The following is a 21,367-nucleotide window of genomic DNA, read 5'->3' on the forward strand; positions in this document are numbered from 1 at the left end:
TCCTAAATACTTAAAAACTCCATATAGCCAGCAATATGTCACATCTACTTTCACAAACATATTTTATAATCATTTATATATTATTAGATAGATTAAATGACTTAACCTAGTAGTTTAATTGAAATAAATTTCTCTTTGCTTTAAATTATCACAAAATATTAGTTTACCCAGTGTCATAACTTATATTAGCTGAAAATATGTCAAAAGTAGTACATGACCAAACCAAATAGTATTTGCTATTTATCCTATTATGAGAATTATGCTTTTAAAAACCCAGTGCTATTTCTAATCCTCATTTAATAACATGGCTACATACCAGCTGAACTTTTTACTTAGAGATAAAACCTTGTTTCCTTGTTAAAGTCTGTCTAAGGATTATTTCAACAAAAGAACTCCTTGTTCTAGACAACATTATTGGTTAGGGAAAAGATTAATGTGTTAGTTTAACATTTATTTATGACATTTAATATTTGATGACATATATGTGCTATTTTATATAGTGTCTTAATTATGTTTATGTAGGCTGCTTTGAATGTGTATTTATTTGTGTTGTAAAGTAACTAAGCTATCCAGTCCTTAGAATTTTCTGTTTTACTATTCTAGGCATGGAAACATAGCTATATAAAATTACTCCTTTATTTTAAAAGCTAAAAACTATCCCTTCAATTTTCTTTTTTACTTTCTATCCTTGAATCTCTCTTTGGATCATATTTGCAATTTCTCCAAGATATACATGTTCTGAATCTAGGAAATGAAAAAAAAAGTTCCATTGATGTATGTTGAACTATTTGAATTAAAAGATGTCAATTTTGCAATAATCAAAAGTTAAGAGGTTTAGTGTTCTATCATGCTACTGCTAAGGATCTAAATTCCTAATAATTACAAGAAATGCTTCGTTTTATGTAATATATGTTGTATGAAATGTTATTTCTGATTGACAAAACTGATCAAAATATAAGATGACACTTTATTTCAATAAAAATCTTATTTCCTACATCATCCTGTGTTTTCTCATGTTTTTTCAGCTTTCTTAATCTGATCATTTAACAATATAGTTGACAAGTCTGATCTTGGGTTAAAATCAAGCCAAGAAAACTGAAAAAGGGAAGTTTTCTCATAAATTCTCTCCTATCCTCTGATAACAAGAGAGTCCATGGAATCTCTGGAATTTAGGCTCCAGGGAACTTGCTTCATTTGGGAAAGCAGTTGTCAGGCACCCTGAACAAACAGATAATTGCTCCCAATCTAATAATATTTATACAGGGTATTTGGTGTTCAGATGTTCTAATAAATGATAGTTGCTAATTTCTGAATCTAATTCACATGATATGTCAGGCTATCTTAGGGCAGGAGTTTTCACATGCCATGTCCACCAAGTCTTTCAATAATAAGCATGCCACCCATTCAAAAACATGTCTTAGATGTGTTCAAGGAAAAATAAAATATCTGTTAACAAAATGTAAGAACTCACAGTATATTATACTGCCCATCATGGAAGGCTTCAGGAAAAATGGTTGTGGGAGTAAAGAGGGAGAACCTGTGAGATGTAAGAGTAAGTGGCAGGATAATCTTAAAGTGATATGTGGGAAATCCAAGTTAAAGTCTCTAGAGGACTTGGGTTTAAATCCTGCATCTTTACCCTTGCACGAGTCAGTTAAATTCCTTGGGCCTCAGTATCCTTATATGTAAAATAAGAATGTTGAACAAAATGTCCCTGGTGTCTTTGCCAGCTCTGGACCTATTATTTTATAATCCTATGAGATTAATATGGCAGAGGAATTTTGTTTAGGTTGATTCCATTAAATTTGGACCAATAATATATTGTGTATGTAATTTGGGACAGCTAGGTGGCACAATAGATAAAGTGCTGTGCCTGAAGTGAGAAAGACTCATCTTCCTGAGTTTAAATTTGACCTGAAACACTTATTATCTGTGTGACCCTGGGCAAGTCACTTAACCCTGTTTGTATCAGTTTCCTCATTTGTAAAATGAGCTGGAGAAGGAAATGGCAAATCACTCCAGTATCTTTGCCAAGAAAACCCCAAATGGAGTCATAAAGAGTAGGACATACCTGAAAATGACTGAATAATGAAATATGTAATTTTATTTAGGTATGGATGTACATACATATACTGACCAAGTGCTCAACCTGATGAAATCTCTCACATGGACTTTGCAGTATGGACAGATATTCTGTGACTGTTATCATAGCCAAGTTTCAAAGCTCCCAGGTTAAGAAAATAGTGGAAGCAACAAGAAAAAAAAAAACAATCTTAATCTCATGAAGCTACAATAAGGATTACACAAGATCTACCAGCTACTATTTTGAAGGGCCATAGGTCTCGGAATACTATATTCCATAGAGCAAAATACTATATTCCATAGAGCAAAAGAGCTGGATTTATGACCAAAGGGTAAGTTAAGTATAATCCTGAATGGGAAAAACAAATAGACATTTAATGAATTGAAAGACTTTCAGGGTTTTATGACTCAAAACAAAAACCACCTAGAACTTAAAGGAAAATTCAACATATCATATCCAAGAGAAATATAAGGTAAACATTAAATACCAATTATAAGGGACTCAGTAAGGAAAAAGCACTTTACTTTTTATATCTGAAAATATTAGCACTACTCTTATGACTGTCATCATTATTTGGATAGTTTGAAAGAAAGGTTTGGACTGAGCTAAATTTATGATGGAGAGATTCTTAAAAATAAAACTATTGGGAGAGATAAAAAGGAACATACAAATGAGGCATAAAAGTAAAAATTGATACAGAAGAAGCTAGTAGGGGGATGGTAAATAGTGCTGGAACCTTACTCTCATCAGGAATGGATTAAAGAGGGAATGATATGTATGTCTAGAAGGGTATAAAAGACTTCCAAATTCAGAAAGAAAAAAGCAGACAAGGGGATAGAGTAGGAGGAGAGGATAAAGGAGGGACAGTTAGAGGGGTGGGTAGGTTAAGGAATATGAGGGCAAGGTAGTAGGCAGAAGTAAAGAAGAGGAGGAATAGCATAAATAGGGTGAGAAAGATAGTGAGGAAAAATAGGAAGGATGAATATATACAATTAATTCTATTACTTGTGATGTGGGATGAATGTGAATGGGATGGATTTACCCATAAAATGGAAAGAGGTAGAAGATTAGAAATTTCAAAAGCAATATGTTGCTTTCAGGAAATGTTATAAAAATAAGAGATACATACAAAGATAAAATAAAGGTCAGGAGTAGAATTTTATGTAAAAAAAGCAGGGAAAGTAATCATGCTCTCAGGCAAAGTTAAAGTTAAAATAAATTTGATCAAAAGAGAAAAATAGAGAAACTACACTGTGTTTCAGCAACAGTAATCAATATTGTTTTAGACCACTTAAAATAACTAGACAGTATAAAATACTTGATGGTATACCTGCCAAAACAGACACATGAGCTATATGAAAATAAACATAGAACACTTACTATACAAATAAGCTCAGATCCAAACAATTTAATTAATATTTATTGTTCATGGGTAAGTAAAACCAAAATAATAAAAAATGACAATTTTTACCTAACTTCAAAGAAACCAGGGGAAAGGGATGTGGGGGAAGGAAATTCTCCAATATCAGACATTCAACCATATTATAAGGTGAAAGCATTGTTGAAGTGTAAAATGAATAATTTCAATTATTTTAAATTAAAATTTTCTTATATAAATAAAACATATAGCAAAGAATAGAAGGAATGCAGAAAATTGGGGGGGGACAGAACTTTCATAGACAATCTCAGATAGGATGTGATTGATTTGGAATACTGCTGTGTAAGAAATGATAAGCTGATTGTTCTAGAAAAACATGGAAATATTTAAACTTATGAAAGAAGATGCTATCCACCTTCAGAAAATCATATGACAGGCAGAAATAAGCATCATGTAGTCTTACATATATGTGTATATATGTGAATGTTTATAGATATCTATGTATATGTATATATGTGTATACATTAATAAATATATACATATGTGTGTGTGTTGGTATAGATCCATGCCTAATTGTAGCCTTCCTTGGGGGAGGAGGAGGAGGAGAAGAAAAAATAAAGTAATAAGTGCACAGCAGAGAACAAAAGAAAACCAACAAGGAAGCAAAGAAAAGTTGGGCAGCTTTGAAAACAATGCATAGAATTTATTATATAGGTTTTCTTGAAATTGAAATTTATTGTTTTATATTGAATTCTCTCTTAAGTTCTGCTGGATACATGGCAATATTTTTTCTCATTTTGTATGTAAGTTTAAAATAAAATAAAAATTTGCCAAAAGAAAAAAAGAAAATTAGAGGAAATACAGGTAAACTTGAAATCCAAAAGCCTACAGAAATTATAAACATAACTAAAATCTGATTCTTTGCAAAGACTAACAAAACTGATAAACTTTTAGTCAACATGATTAAAATGAAGACGTCAGAAAAATCAAATCAACAAAATAGCAAACGAACAAGGCAAAATAACAAAACCATAAAAAATCAAAAGAATTATCAGAACCTACTATACAGGTATATGATAATAAAGCTGAGAACACAAAAGAAATGGAGGAATGCTTTCAAAAATATAATATACCTCTCTGACCAGAAGAACAGGGCAGCTAAAGGGCACAGTGGATTGAGCAACAGACCTGGATGCAAGAAGACCAGAGTTCAAATTTGGTCTCAGACACTTACTAGCTGTGTGACCCTAGGTAAGTCACTTAACCCCATTTGCCTCAGTTCTTCATCTGTAAAATGAGCTGGAGAAGGGGAAAAAAAAGCCAAAATACTCAAGTATCTTTGCTAAGAAAACCCGAAATGGGGTCATGAAATCAGACACGACTCAACATGACGATCAGAAGAACATATCAAGTTCTTCAGTAATTCAATCTTAGAAAAGGAAATAGGACTAGCTTCAAAGTAACTAACAAAGAAAAATGCTCCTGGTCCTGATAGAATCACAAGAAAATTTTATCAAATTTTAAAAGAACAATTAATACAGATATTATACAAATTATTCTCAAAAGAGAAAGAAAGCGCTCTACAAGACTATTTTATGAGACAAATAAAATCCTCACACCTAAACCAGGGAATGATAAAGCAAAGAGAATATAGACTTAAGATAATTAATATCAATTTGGAAATTTAAAATAAAATCACGCCAAATAAACTACATCAATTCATCCAAGAAATAATTCATTATGATCAGGCTAGATTAAATTAACATGAGTTAATTTAATTAATCATATTAAAAATAAAATACAAGCTTCAAATGGATGAGTGAACTAGATAGAAAAGATCAAATCATAAACAAATTGGAAAAGTGAGAAGAAATTACCTATCAGACCTTTTGATAGAAGAAGAGTTAATAGATAAATAGAGGCTAGAAAGGATAATAGAAAATAAAATGGACAATCATTTCCAAAAGAAAATTAAATGTTTTACATAAAGTCCAACATAGCTAATATTAGAAGCATAACAGTTAACAGGAACAAAAATCTTTGCTGGAGAATTCTATTCAGTAAACCCCTGGCCAGACACCCCTCCCCATGTATGAAAAATACAGAATAGTTTATAATTTCAAAAATTCTCAAGAATTCCCAGGAATTTCAATTTCTTATTCCCAAATCCCAAAGCTAAATATTGGGGGGGAGGGGGGATGCAGCTAGATGGTGCAGTGGATAAAGTACTGGCCATGGATTCAGGAGGACCTGAGTTCAAATTCTGCCTCAGACACTTGACACTAGCTGTGTGACCCTGGGCAAGTCACTTAACCTTCATTGCCCCACCCCCCAAAAAAAGCTAAATATCTATTGGGAATTTGGAAACACTAACCCAAACTATAGCCACATGAAAAAATACTCCAAGTTACTAATAATTTGTCATTTAGTCATTTTCAGTCACTCCTAACTGTGACCCCTTTTGGGGTTTTCTTGGCAAAGATATTGGAGTGGTTTGCTATTTTTCCCCAGTACTAATAAGTAGAGCATTGCAAATTAAAGAAATTCTGAGGTTCTACCTCAAAACAATCATATTGGCAAAAATTACTAAAAAATTAAAAAATACTAAAAAAATAAAAGAAAATATTGATGAGATTAGAGGAAAACAATGCTATTGTTGAAGCTGTGGATGGACTTGATGATACTAGAAAGCTATTTGGAATTATCCACAAAGTTACTAAACAGTAAATGCCCTTTGACCTAACTATATCACTGCTCAGTTTGTACCTGAAATAGATTAAATAAAGGAAAATGTCTTATACATACAAAAATATTTATAGAAACTATTTTTGTGATGGCAAAAAAAAAAAAACCTGGAAACTAAAAGTACACCCTTTAATTGGGGAATGGCTCAACAAATTGAGACATGAGTGTAATGGAATACTATGGTGTTATAATAAGGAAAAAGATGGTTTCACAAAAACATGAAAAGATTTGTATGAATTGATGCAGAGTGACCTGAACAGAACCAGAAGAACAATTTATACTTGAATTGATAATTCATTTATCAAATTATGAAATAGAGGAAGTCACTCCCAGTCCTTTGGGCATTTGCCAGGAAATAACCACATTAGGGAATCAGTGACATTCTAAAAAGTCACAAAGATAAGCTGTGAAAAATGTTATAGAGGCAGGTGTCAATGTGGGAATGGGGAATGAGATGATAAAGGAAGGTAGCCTGAAGAAGAGGTTGGGGAGCGGGAGAGGCAGAAATTAATGATAGAGAAATAAGTGAGGATCTGGGAATACTGTATTGATGCAGAAGTATTAACCATCTCATGCATATATATCATATACATATCACATATATAGTTATTAAATGGAAACCATCTGTAGCACAATGGGGTCTGAGATGCCTTCCGAAGACCTGTGAAAGTTCCATCTAGTTACTCTGCTGCTAAATATCTTGATATAAAGATAAGTACATTCAAATCAGTTGAAGAAATTCACTGAATTGGGTATCAGGAAACTTATTTAAGACCCAAGTCTGTAACTGACTAACTTTGTGAGCTTCACCAAACCATTTTATCTCTTCAGCTTTGTTTCCTCATCTGAAAAATGAGTTAGTTGGACTGAATGATCTTGTGATCATTGGCCAAGAGCTGGAAGTGACCTCAGAGATCATCTAGTTAAACCCCTACACTTCTAAGCTCCCTTCTAGTCTTAATATTCCATATTTCTATGATCATTTGCTTGGGCCTGCCAAAATAGATGTGTTGTGGGAATCCATTCTGATCAACTTCCCAGTGTTCCTATCCAAAAGACATTTTTAAGTTCTTACTATGTGCAGGGCCCTGTTCAAAGCATTTGCAATACAAAGATAAAATAAATAAAGTAGTTTACATCTTGCTTTTTTCCTCACCTCTGTCAAATATCCTGGGCAACTAGGTGGCACAGTGAATAGAATACTAGGCCTGAAGTCAGGAAGACTCATCTTCCTGAGAGATCTTGGTCTCATGCATTTACTAGCTGTGTGACCCTGGGCAAGTCATTTAACTTAGCTTGCCTCAGTTTCCTCATCTGTAAAATGAGCTGGAGAAGAAATGGCAAACCATGCCAATATCTCTGCCGTAAAATCAAAAGTGAGGTCATGAAGAGTCAGACACACGTAAAATGGCTGAAAAACAATAAACTCAAGTATCATACAGAGGCCTAGATGGCGATTTTTAAATACCTGGAAAATTGGGAAGGAGTGAACAGGAAGTATACAGGGAATCTTTTTTCTGTGCTCTGGCACCTAGAAATGTTGTAGAAGAATGGATTTTGGTTTTATATACATATAAAACTAAAGAATCATTCATTTAGAGCTGGAAGATACTTTAGTTATCATCTTTTCTAATCCTTTCATTTTGTAGATGAAAAAACTAAGACACAGAGTTTAATCAAGTTATTGTTGATAGTAAGTACTGAGCTGGGATCTGAAGTCACATACTCTTGACTCCAAATATAGTGTTCTTTCCACTCTATCTCAATGCCTTTCACGTTCTTCCTTTACATACACTGAACAGATTTATAAGGAATTTTTCATCACAATTGGCAGTTGTCTTTAAAGATTATCAGAAAGCAAATGCTGAGGTTTGTTGGGGTTTTTTGTTTAGAAAAAGGAAAAATGAAATCGCAAAAGGAATATTCCTTGAATACCCTGTTGTCCATTTTCCTTTAAATCATAAGTTTATATAACATTACAAAAATAAATGCTTCTTTTATTTTTCCAACCCTCTGGAGACCAAAAGGCAGCACCAGGAAATGTGCTACAACATGCTCTCTTTTGCTGCAGTGAAAAGCAACAGGGAACCCAGCCACAATTGGTTTATTCAGAGAGCCTGTGTGGCAATAAGCACACAGACGTGATTGTTTTTAGAATAATTGTGCACTGCAAAATGTCAATGTTTGTTCAAATGCTATACCGCTCTTGGGCAATTACAAGGGTTGAGAAATTGAAAGCAAAGAGCTGTGTTTTAAAAATAGTTTACCTATTCAACACATTCCTGCAAATATCTGCTGGGATATATTAGGGTGATTTTGGATTCTTTTTCCCATTCCTAACTTGAAATATTTTCAAATCACCATTATGTCTTTGGTGGGCTTAATGTCTTCTAAAACAAAAGTGGTAGAGTTTAAAATTGGTCTTCCAATTGCTCAATTTAAGAATTTGTCAAGAATCTAAATGAGTATAAGAAGCATTCAGTAGAAATGGATAAAAAGTTTTACAAGTTGGGAAGAGAAAACCCCTCCTAAATAATAATTTACATTAAAACTACTTTAAAATTTTAATTTCTAAAATCTCCAATGCTTATGCCTATTAACCCTGGGCTTTTATTTCTGCTTTTGGAAGACTTTTACATGATTCCAAATGTGTTTGAGACTCTACTTCATATCACTTCTTTGAAGCCCTATTTCGTATTACTCTCCTGAACAAGCAACATTTCAGCCCCAATAGTTGTTCAACATTCACTGCTACATGAATTCATCCAAGTCATCCCCATGCTTCCATAAACCATAAATGTAAAAGTTAATATATAGGGGCAGCTAGATGGCGCAGTGGATGGAGCACCGGCCCTGGAGTCGGGAGTACCTGAGTTCAAATCCGGCCTCAGACAGTTAACACTTACTGGCTGTGTGACCCTGGGCAAGTCACTTAACCCCAATTGCCTCACAAAAAAAAAGTTAATATATAAGTTTTTGTGTGCAAAAAAAATCACCATTTAGCACACTATAGCAATATGATGGTAAAGAAGCACAAATCCTCCTCTTCCCTCCTATATACCTCATGCTCACTTAGTGCATGTCAAGGTAGTGTGGCCCAGAAACAGGTATGATCTATGGCATAGTCAAGGCTAAGCTACCTTTAGCAATTCTATAGAAATTCTTCCATCTAACATCTGTACTAGATGCCTTCATACAAAAGAGGAAATACCATCATTTTAATAAGTCTAGATTACTGGAAATGATGACAACAGGGCTCTAGACAGATATTTGACACCATAAAGTTGTGGGACTTAAAGCAAATTACTTCCCTTTTCTGGGTCCAAGGTGAAAGAATTAGCAGCACATGGAGATAATAAGAAGAAAAGAACAGAGAAATGAACTCTACCTTTGTGGAAGTGACATGGTTAGTTCAGACCTTTAATCTGAATTTTGAAGGCAGCATGATGGAGTGGAGCCAGGCCTACCTGAGTTCAAGTATGTCTTTGACCCAGGTTACCCATGTGACCTCCAGCAAGACATTTAACTTCTCAGAGGGTTATGCAGTTTTCAATTCTGATAAGTAGAAGAGAAGGTGCTATTCTACTATGAGAAAGGGATTTTCCTCATATGCAAAATTCCTATGCCAATGAAATCACAGTCATTATCTCCTATCCCAGTATTAAAACTTTAGCCTAGAGAATTAGATATAGAAATTATACATAGTGATTTACTCGTTAAATATCAATGAGAGAATGGCGGTGGTAGCTGTAAGTTGGGTTGGAGATGAATCATAATAATAAGCACCTTAAGTTACTTGAACCCCTCTTAAGATCTAAACAACATGCAGGTTCAGACATCAAGGACCAAGGGCTGAGAAGGGAGGAAGACATTGAACCCCAGAGTTTGGAAATGTCTATTTGACTGTTTTCCCCACCATTCATTTAACCCAAGACAAATCTTTTTTTTTTTTTTGAGGGACAATGAGGGTTAAGTGACTTGCCCAGGGTCACACAGCTAGTAAGTGTCATGTGTCTGATGCCAGATTTGAACTCAGGTCCCCCTGAATCCAAGGCTGGTGCTTTATCTACTGAACCACCTAGATGCCCCCCCTTTTAATTTTTTTAACCCAAACCAAATCAATGGGTTCTCTCTTACCTCTCTAGCTATTGAAGGAGAGTGCTAGAAATAACTAAAATATGCTGGATTTTCATTAGATATTTGTTCCAGAAAACTTTTTGCTCCATTCATGCATTTCATTTTTTGTGACCACTTTTTTAGCCAGGGCGAGGGAGTGATAAGGTAATTTAATTGTAGGTACTGGTAAATGTAAATATTAGACAATTTTGTTATACATATAGGCTTCTATTCAAAAATAGATTAGACCATAGTTATTCTTAGGTATATCACAGATCCTGCTACAAGAAGGCAGGACACCAAGATTTCTAGTAACGCTGATAATATGAAAATTTACAGCATCGTGGATTTAGAACAAGGAGGGAACTTAAAGGTCACTTATTTTACAAATAAATAAACTGAGGTTCAGAGGGAATGACTCATCACTGGGTTTTGCTTTCAATTTCTCAACCCCCAAAACTAGAACGTGTCTAAAGAGATAGCTCAAGAAGACAACCAGAAATGTGATGGTAGCAAACATGATGCTCTTAAAAATAGAATGGAGTGAGTAAAACTCAATGATTTGATAACAGTAAATGTTAGAATAAATTCAAAAAAGTGGAAAAAATTTTAAAGTCTGTAAGGTATCTACTATAAAAACTAAATGATCTGGAAAAGAAGTACAAGAGAAATAATTTAAGAACCATCAAGCACCCTGGAAACCATGAACAAATGGAAAACTTGTATATAATGTTTTAAGAGATCATGAAGGAAATTAGAACCAGGTGGAAAAATACAAAGATAGCACTATATAGAAACTAGATGTTGTTGTTGTTGTCATCATCTGACATAGATACTACCTTTGGGCATGAATTTGATAGGATCAATGCTATTTAAGAACTGAACTAAGTTTCAAACCTACTCCACTCCGAGAGTGAGGTGGTCTAAGGGAGAGTACATGCCTGAGATGTTGGGAGAAAGATGTATTTCTAATTGTCTTTGAAGTAAATAATCATTTGTAAAAGCTAGTTTATTTTAGATTAAATGGAGCACTAAAAATTGGGAGGAATTTGGCTAGTGAAGGCTCAAGCCAATGGCAGCAGAGAAAAGAAGCACCCCAACCCCTTAGGGTTACCTGCCTTTGAAACGTGAGAGGCTGATGTAGGAACTTAGCTCTGAGAAAGTAAGCCAGAATGTACTTGATACATATATAGTATCTAAGAGTCTACCAAGGCATGCTCAGGACTTAGAGCAATAGAGCTGTAGAACACTCTTACAGAAATAAAGAGTCAAATAACCAGAGTGATATCAACCAATTAATCAAAAGGAATTTAAGTGTTTACCATGTGCCAGGTACAGGTCAGCTAGATGGCACAGTGAATAGAGTGCCAGGCCTTTAGTCAGGAAGACTTGAGTTCAAATATGGCCTTAGACACTTATTAGCTGTGTAAGCCCTCAGTGGAAAGAGAGGCCTCAGCCTTTATCTCCCCACTGAAACATGTGATCCATGAATGTAATACCTTGTTGTTTCTGTCCTTTTTTTTTTTTTGTCTATTCTTTCCTGGTTTTCATTCTCTTTCACAGTAGATTGGTGATTTCTATGACCTTGTGAGTTCTGAAAGGCCAGAATAGTGAAGCCAAAAGCTCAGGGGCTGGAGTCCTTGCTGGGATTTGGTGAGAAGCAAAAGTAAAGTAGTGAGTGTTCTGATTCAATCAACCTATTGGCAACTGAGACAAGGACTAATCAAGTGAATATATCACATTTAGAAATGAACTTGATGGAACAAATATGGCACATGAAGTGCTTTAAGTTTAAGCCCACTCTTCTCATTTTGCCTCCAGGTGCTAGGTAGAAATGTTTGTACTTCCATTTTTGGTATAGCTTTGCAACAAATATCCCTTGATATAATGTCAAATGGTTAAATGGAACTGGGGCAATAATCATTGGAGGTTAACACCTTCAAGCAAAGTAAATAGCTATCAATTGGTGAATGGCTAAATAATGTATGGTAAATAAATGCAACGTAATATTATTACCATTCTGTAAGAAATGATAAATATGGTGAATATTGAAAGCATGAAAAGATTTACATGATCTGTTGAATACTGAAGTAAGAAGAGGCATGGAAACAATACAAAGAACAATGGAAAGAACAAACATAATCATTCAAAAAATGAACATTTACAAAATTACAAAGAATAGATATGGCCACAAAGAAGAGATATGAGAAGATAACTTCTTGCCTTCATTTGCAAAGGTGGTAGGTCCATAATGCAGAACATTGTATATGTTTTTAGATTTTTTTTAATATATTGATCAATTTTGGTAATTTTTTCTCTTCTCTTTTAAAATATTATTTTTATATGAGATGACTTAATGGGGAGGAGAGACACAGGGGCAAAGTTAGGTAATCTAAAACAAAAAGTATCAATAAAAATTTGGGGTTTTAAAATGTATTGAAATAAGACTCTAAGTTGGTATTGAGTATCTGTATGTTCAAATGATGAAAGTAAGAATAAAGTGAGAAACTGAATAGATTTAAGTACTGATGTGGAGGCAGAATCATAAAAAACAAGTCATAAAGGATTAACTAAATTTCCTTTTTTGACAAGATTTCTAGATTGGTAATCAAAGAAATAGTTCATCAGGATTTTAGCAAGACATTCATTAGAATGACTGAGATGGAAGTCAGATTACAAAGGGTTAAGAGCAGAGAACATCATAAGAAAGTGGAAGCATTGGCTACAAATAAGTTTTTCAAGAAATTTAACAATGAAGGGGGTTCAGAGCAATGTACCAATGTATCTGGATGTGGTAGAAGAGTTAAGGGAAGTTTAAGGTTTTGATTGAGACCTAAGCACATTTGTAGGCTGATTTGAAGTAGCCAGGATAGAGGAAAAGACTGAACATGAATGAGAAAGAATATATTATGGTTGGTGCTAGATGCTGAAATGGAATCGAGCACATAGATAAATAAATTAACCTAGATTAATGATAATAATGACAATGATAATAAGAATATGAATAGGAACTGGATCTGCAATTGAATCGATGTATAGGACATGTGGATGAGAAACCTCTCTTCCTATAATGATAATCATAATAACAATAATTTCACAGTCATCATAATAACATGTATATAACATTTTAAGATTTGTAAAGTCCTGTATACATATTATCTCATTTAATTCTCACAACTACCCTTTGAGGGAGATGTTTTTATTTCCATGAGGATGAATGACTTGCCCAGTCACTAAAAAGGAGTGGGTGATAATGATGGGAAATTTGTGATAATTGGGGAGGGTAGTCAAAGGACATTGAGTCAAATGGCTTGATTCTTCTCAGAGAAGTAGAAAGCAGTGATCGGTTTTAAGTGTGGCATGGCAAATTTTTAAAAATAATAGTAAAACTTATTGAGAAAAATACATGAAAGTGTCATAAAAGTGAATCTCAAATCATTCTGAATGTGAGTAATTTTCATAGCAAGAAGTCCTAGAAGAGTTAATAAGCTTTCAGCTTCTGCCAATTTAAATACTAAAGGATCTGTAATTTAAGCCCTAGGTATATCTCTTCAACTAATACTAACTGTAATACTGCTACAATAGATGGTCTTCAGGAGTTGCTGAAGTCAAACAGACACGCATGCACACTATGGTCAGTCTGGGAATAAACCTCGCTACTGGGACAGTCTTTTATAATGTAGTCTCACTTCTGTGATATAAGGTGTCAGAGTGTGTTCCTATAAAGGTGGAGAATTTTTAAATAGATAGAACCACTAAATTCTTACCAGATAGCTCAGGAAAAAAAAAGTTGAGCCAATTGTCATATATTCCAAGGCAGAAAATTACTACTTAGATCACTGCCAAACTAGATTACTTTTTTGTTTCTGTAGAATTACTTCTGCTGCTTCTCTTCTATTTCTTTGTTCACAATATTCCTTGCCTGGAATGCCTCTTCCCCAAAATTCTGTCCAACTCTTACTCATCCTTTGAGGCTCATCTAAAAAGTAGCCTCTTCCATGAAGTCTTCTCTGTTTCCCCAAGCTGGATATGATCTCTTGTTCCTTAGGTTTCTCATTGCTTTTTTTTTTTTTTTTTAGTGAGGCAATTGGGGTTAAGTGACTTGCCCAGGGTCACACAGCTAGTAAGTGTCAAGTGTCTGAGGCCGGATTTGAACTCAGGTACTCCTGACTCCAAGGCCAGTGCTCTATCCACTGCGCCACCTAGCTGCCCCTCTCATTGCTTTTTATACAACTCAGGCTTCATTTTCACATTGTGCTGTGTAATATAGTTATTTGTTTCAATCATATCTCCCCTATCATGTTGTAAGGTCTGCAAAGGTGTATTCATCCTTGCTTTCTCCACAATTTACCAACTGCTAGCATATAGTAGGCATTCAATTAAAATCTTTTGGCTGAGTAAGTGAATCATTTGTACCCAAATAATTTACTTTTTTGTGGGGCAATGGGGGTTAAGTGACTTGCCCAGGGTCACAAAGCTAGTAAGTGTCAAGTGTCTGAGGCCCGATTTGAACTCAGGTCCTCCTGAATCCAGGGCCAGTGCTTTATCCATTGTGCCACCTAGCTGCCCCCAAATAATTTACTTTTTATTTTTAAAATGAACTTCAAGAATGAGCTAAAAGACTGTCAATAGGATGACTAATAAAAAAGACAAAAAGAACTATTATATGAAAGCAAGAGCATTTTAAAAGGTACAAACCCACTGTTTGACCTCAAAGGAAAAATATATTGATTATATATTGTGACTGTGTGATAAATAACCTATCATTAACTACTAATCACCATTATTTCTGCTTTCCTAAAGATATAGTACATCTGGGATAGCCTCTGTAGACTCCTTGATACTGGTAATTGAAACAACCTGATTCCAAATAGCATTGGCTCTAAAAAGGAAGGAAGGAAGGAAGGAAGGAAGGAAGGAAGGAAGGAAGGAAGGAAGGAAGGAAGGAAGGAAGGAAGGAAGGAAGGAAGGAAGGAAGGAAGGAAGGAAGGAAGGAAGGAAGGAAGGAACCTAGGGGGAAATGTGTTATATCTGGAAAGGAATTCTGTATAGAGCTTAAAACAAGGGGTGTTTGTTTTTAATTTGGTGTCATTAAAAAGACATAAGGTTTTTTTGTTGTTGTTTTATTGTGTTTTAAATGTTATTAGTAGTTGTTTTTTTGTTTTTTTGGTGAGACAATTGGGGTTAAGTGACTTGCCCAGGGTCACACAGCTAGTGTCAAGTGTCTGAGGTCGGATTTGAACTCAGGTCCTCCTGACTCCAGGGCTGGTGCTCTATCCACTGCGCCACCTAGCTGCCCCGAAATGTCATTAGTAGTACAGGAAAAACCTTAATAGTTTAATGAGAGACATGCTTTGAGTGACCTTCAAAGTTTGATTTAGTCAGAAACTGCTTGAAAAAATGTGTTTAGAAATTTGTTTCCTTCTTTAAGAAACAACAACATTTTTTTTAATTCACCTATCTTATTTTCTGGATAAATTATTTGTCACTCTTCAGGTTACGTTTTTCTGTACAAACAAATCACCTATACTACTTCACAGAAACATATGAGAAACTAATTATTTGTTTTCTTTCTTATCACACTCTTACCCCAGAAAAGGGGATAATTAAGTACCTAAGGGGATTTTTTTTATCCCCACAAATCCAATAAAGTCATTGGTAGTTGAGCTGCTAAACATTCCCTGAAAACATTTGAAAAGGTCTCCTTGCATATTTTAAGCCCCACATGACAAAAATCCAAAATAATATGTTGAAGGTCATAAGTGGGATAATACAATCAGGTTTCAAGAGACCACAATAAGTCTGGATTTTAAAAGTTTGGAATTCCCCTTAAAATTATAAGTCAAAAATATTCTCTACCACATTTTGTTCTTATTAACAGAACTGTAGACATTAAACCAGCATTTCTGAAACCCCCCAAAAAGAGGGGAGGCATTGCTAAGTGGTATGGTGGATAGAGTACCAGACCTGAAGTCAGGAAGATTCATATTCACAACTTTAAATCTGGTCTCAAACACACTTACTAGCTGTGTGACCCTGGGCAAGTCATTTAACCCCTTTGCCTCAGTTTCTCATCTGTAAAATGACCTGGAGAAGGAAATAGCAAACATCTCCAGTATCTTTCCCAAGGAAACCTCAAATGGGGACATGAAGAGTCAGACATAACTGAAATGACTGAACAACAACCAAAAGAGAGAAAAAAAAATCAGTTAATTCAGCATCCCATAAGCTAGGACAGTATAATAGTTGAGAACTGGAAGTAGGAATTAAGAGACCCCAATACCGGCTTAGTTTTTTTCCTGGTTTGACCATTGGGCAAGTTTTAACTTATCTGCATTTATTCAGTTGTCAAATGGAACTAACACCTAGTCTTCCTATTCATAGGGGATCAAATACAGAAAAAAATATGTAAGAAATCACTTTGATAAAGATAATTCTGAGGTTGTGAACTGAGTGCCTAAGATAGTGATTAGTACCATGGATGGAATAGGAAACTGGGGAGAGGAGAAAGAGAAGAATGGTTTTAGAGAGGTTTGTTTTGGGTTTATGTCAGGACATTTATATAAAATGTATAATAAGTGGTGGAGAAATATTGGAGTGGAATACAATTAAGAAATCAGGGCTAAAGAAATAGCTAACAGTTAAGCATATAAAGACAATAGTGGAACTATGCAACAGGATCCATTTGTGAAGGGGAAGAACGTAGGAAGAGAAAAACAGAGGTAATGATTGAACTTTTAGGAATGTTAACAAATAGGGATGGAAAGAGGTACCAGCAAAGAGAAGATGGAGTCAGAAAAGTAGAAGGAACAGACAAGTAAAAGGAAAATCAGGAAATGGAAGTGTCATTGAAGCCAAAGAAGAGATTCAAAGAGGAGAAGGAAATAAATAGTGTCAAATGCTACAGAGAAGTCATAGAAAATACAGACACAGAAAAATAAAAATCAGTTTTGTCATTACCACTGGTGACCTTGAAATAAGTAGTTGAAGGGGAGGGGAGATAGAGGGGAATAGAGATTGAAGTTTGCTTTTGTTTTTTTAATCAACCAGAAGATTAAGAAAAAGAATGAAGTAGAACTTAAGTCTATTGGCAAAATGACAAAGGAGAATAAACATTAGTTCTACCTATTTTTAGGAAGAACTGGAAATGAGATTCCTAAATCTAGTAGTAAAGATGGTGAAATGAAACAGTTGTTGATCTTTGTAGATTAATGCAGATTGGAAGGTATAAACAACCTCCTACCAATCTTGAAGATATAGCCTTAGATTCATTTTGAAAATGTCCTACGCAGACTAGTGGCTATCTCTCTTTGAAAAGTGTTATTTCCCTTGACTTAAGAAATAGTGAGTGCCTTTCTTCCACATCTCCCTTTCTATTAAAGAATTTCAAGATTTACTTTAACTTAATAATATAAAGACGTTTCACATTCTTATTTTTTTACTTTAGGAATATGCTTACATTTGAATTTACTAGCTTCTAGAACTGTCAATAATTGGTTAAAGGATTATGATGCAATATATAAAGTACATTCTTAGCCTTATTATATCTTTCTCTCCTAGTCATCCAGAACTTATTAACAAGGATCTTTGTGTGTAGGCATGTTAGGTGACTGGTTATTTTTAATATCCCCCTACAGCTTTAAATTTAAACATAAGGGGGCAGCTAGGTGGTACAGTGGATAGAGCACCAGCCCTGGAGTCAGGAGTACCTGAATTCAAATCCCCCCTCAGACACTTAACACTTACTAGCTGTGTGACTCTGGGCAAGTCACTTAACCCCCATTGCCTCACTAAAAAAAAAAAAGTTAAACATAAAACTTATGCAACTATTCTAAACAACAACGTAATAACTTCTTAGTATTTAAAATGAAAGAGAAGTTTTAACATACAAATAAAGGAATTTTTAATCACCATAGATTAATACTTTATATTTCTTTTAAATATTATAAATATAGTATTATAAATTTAATTATAAATATAAATAAAGTATTAAATACTTTATATTTCTTTTCTTTTTGGTATGAGGCATTTTAATTGCACACGGCAAGATATTGTAAAAGTTTATTTTTCATTACAAATATTCCTTATTTATTCTACTAGAAATGGCATCTTCCTGGAAGTTTTGGAGACTGAAAACATAGATCCATCTCTTTAATTGCTGAAATTTGAAGTGCTGTAATTATCTTTCACTTCATCTGCTTCTGGACTATCCCTTTCGGTGATATTTTCACATCTCTAATCCTATTGGCAGAAACTATTTTGCACTACTCTGACCCCAGCAGTGGTTGTTTGGTAGCTAGTTTGCAGATGAATGGGGAGAGGGGAGGGGAGAGGAGGAGATAAGGAAGAAAAATGGGAAGAGGATTTTTTTTTTAATAGTGGACTCGAAAAGCCAAGTCATTCTTTTCAGGACAAAGGACAGTGGAAAGTTTGGATGCAGTTAACATAATTACCCCTAATTCCGCCTCCTCTTCCCCGGAAACCTAGGAGCTTGGGGTAAGAAGGAGGAAGCCCACTCTGCCTAACCTCTAGTCGAATGTGAGAAGCCCACACTCTCAGAGGGGAAGGGTTAAGGGACTGTAGAAGAGGGATGTAAGGTGGAGAAAGACAGGAGAAGCGGGCCTTACCTTGACGAAGAGGGAAATGTCGTGTTCATTCCCCGGGGCCAGCGTGGGAGCTGAGGCTCTCTGTCCTGAAGCCTCCTCCTCAGATACTTCTCCTTCCTCTCCCGCGCCGTTCAGCCCTTCCCCCTGTTTACTTGTCTCGGCTTCAGCAGGGGCACCTTCAGAGCTCGTCTCCGACAGGTGGTTGCTCAGCTCTGCCTCTAAGTTTCTTTCTGGAGTAGTCTCCTCCTCGATTTCCTCCTCCTTCTGTGGGCTCCCATCGAGATTTTCTTCCTCGCCCTGGGCCATGACTTCTACGTTAGGTTTCTCCTTACCCCAATTCTCTGTCCCCTCTTCCAGGGCTTCGTCCTGGGCATCTCTCTGGGCACCGAGGCTGCCACCTTCTACCTGCCCTGCTTCTGTAGGATCTCCTCCGGCGGCGGAGTCCTTTACACCTTCCTGTTCTCCGCTTTCCTGCTCGGCCAGCCCTTCTGCAGCCTCGACTTCTGTGCTCTCCGGAGAACTTGAACCTTGAAGAGCCTCATTTTCCTGCGCATCATCTGTCAAACTGCCCCTGTCAGGGCTCTCCCCCAGGCTCTGTTGCTCTTCCACTTCCTCCAGCTGTTCCCTGGCCATTGTACTTACAAGGTCCGTTTGGTGTGCGGGATTGTTTTCTTCTCCTCCGTCGCTCTCTCCATTTTCAGAATTTCTATCTTCTACTCCTTTCTCCCTCCCTCTTTCGAGGTCCTCTACTTCCATCCCTGCTCCAGGCTCTGCTAGCTCTCCCTCGGGTTGTAACAGCTTCACGCCTCCCTGGCCTGTTTCCTGGGAAGCTGCTGCTGCTCCTGCTCCTGCTGCTGCTGTAGTTACAGCAGCTTCACCCCCAACGCTGTGCTCCGCCCCTGTCTCTGTCTCCGGGTCTCTCCCGTCGTGGGCTCCGTTAGCTGACCCCTGGTTCTCCTCTTGCCTTTGGTGCTCAGTGCCGCTGCTGTCCTCCAGCTCCGGTCTCCTTTCCGGGCCGATCGCCTCTACCTCTACACCGTCCAGTACTTCACTCCTCTCTTCCTTTCCCCCCTGTTGCTGTCCTTTTTGCTCCTCCACGTTCTCGGGGGATTCCCTTACTTGGTCCTCGTGTTTTTTCTGTGTATCCCCCTCCCAGTCACTTTGCGTCAGAGTTTTACTCTCTTCTGCTTGCCTCTGGTCTACCTGACTAATTGTTGCTCCTGCTTGCTCCCTCACCTCCTTGGGAGTCTCGGCTCGGGCAATTGCTCCTGCTCCGTCTCCAGTAGGATCTTCCAATGACTGCTTTTCCTCACTGTCCTTCGCCTCTGTCTCCTGCTCCTGCTCCTCCTCTTTCGCCCCAGTAGCAGGCCCCAGTTCTCCGATTCCCCTTTCCAGCAATGCTAGGGGTTCTGCATTCTCCTTGGGGGGTAGGACTCTTACCTCAGACTCAGTAGCCTCTGTCATGTTTCATGGAATTGTCGTCCTTAGCTTGAGACCCCTGGTAAAAGGAAGGAAAAAAAAAAAAAAAAAGCTCGTGGAGATCCCGTAAACAGGGCGAGTCTTCCAAGCCTTTCAGCTCTAGTTAGGGATAGACTCTTGTTACACTCCTTTTCCTGCCTCCCCAGGCTTGGACTTCTGGGACCTATGGTGACCCTGGCTCAGATGGATTAGTGTTTATTGCTAGCTGCATTAATGAGGTTCAGAACTAAATCCTCTCTGTTCCAAGACCTTGATCTCAGTCTCAAAAGTGTAATGGTTCTTTCGCTGTCTTATTCTTCACTCAAATTCCAGTCAGTTCACCAATCTGAAAATTAGAGAATTCCCTTGGTCACCAATGGAGCTTAGGTGACTTTCACTACCTGGTGACTTCGCAAACCCTTGAAGTACCTGCCTGCCCTTCCCCCTCAACTCAAACTTCATCCCGTGGTCCTTGGGCGGAGCTCAGTCACCTAGGCTAACCTTTGGGACTAGAGCCTACATCAGGCATTCCCTCCTCGGGCCCCCTGTTGGTTTTAAAGAAAGCATTCCACATTCAAAAGCCTCTTAGGCCAAGTGTGTGTGTGTGTGTGTGTGTGTGTGTGTGTGTATCCGTGTGTGTGTATCTGTGTGTGTGTCGGTGTATGTGTGTGTTCCAAAACAATGCTGAGGTGATACCCCAACCATTTAAACTCAGCCTCACAGAATCATTGAAAGTTGAAAGAGACCTCAGCTGCCATCTAATTCCATTTTTGGAGAACTCTAATTGTTAGAACTTTTCCCCTGACATTCAAACTAAATCTCTTTGTAACTACTTGTCATTTCTCTGAGTTCTGTCCTCTGAAGCCAAACCACACAAATCCAATGGCTCTCAGCAAATACTTGAAGTCAGCTAACCATTAACCTCACCACCAATTCTCTTCTCTAGCCTAAACATTACTAATTCCTCCAATTTGTCTTCAT

The 21,367-nt window shown here is 36.6% G+C and overlaps 1 protein-coding gene across 1 annotated transcript in view; it reads right to left on the reverse strand.

The window, feature by feature from the left end:
• CLIC6 (chloride intracellular channel 6) overlaps positions 1-20,744 on the reverse strand; it is a 69,381-nt gene extending 48,637 nt beyond the window's left edge. Inside the window, exon 1 of the mRNA XM_043990792.1 lies at positions 18,950-20,744. Coding sequence (XP_043846727.1) covers positions 18,950-20,392 — 1,443 coding nt within the window. The 5' untranslated portion in view covers positions 20,393-20,744. The remainder of the gene's footprint in view (positions 1-18,949) is intronic.
• Between the last annotated feature and the right edge of the window lie 623 nt (positions 20,745-21,367).

This window comes from Dromiciops gliroides, chromosome 3, assembly GCF_019393635.1.
Source record: "Dromiciops gliroides isolate mDroGli1 chromosome 3, mDroGli1.pri, whole genome shotgun sequence".
Lineage (NCBI taxonomy): Eukaryota > Metazoa > Chordata > Mammalia > Microbiotheria > Microbiotheriidae > Dromiciops > Dromiciops gliroides.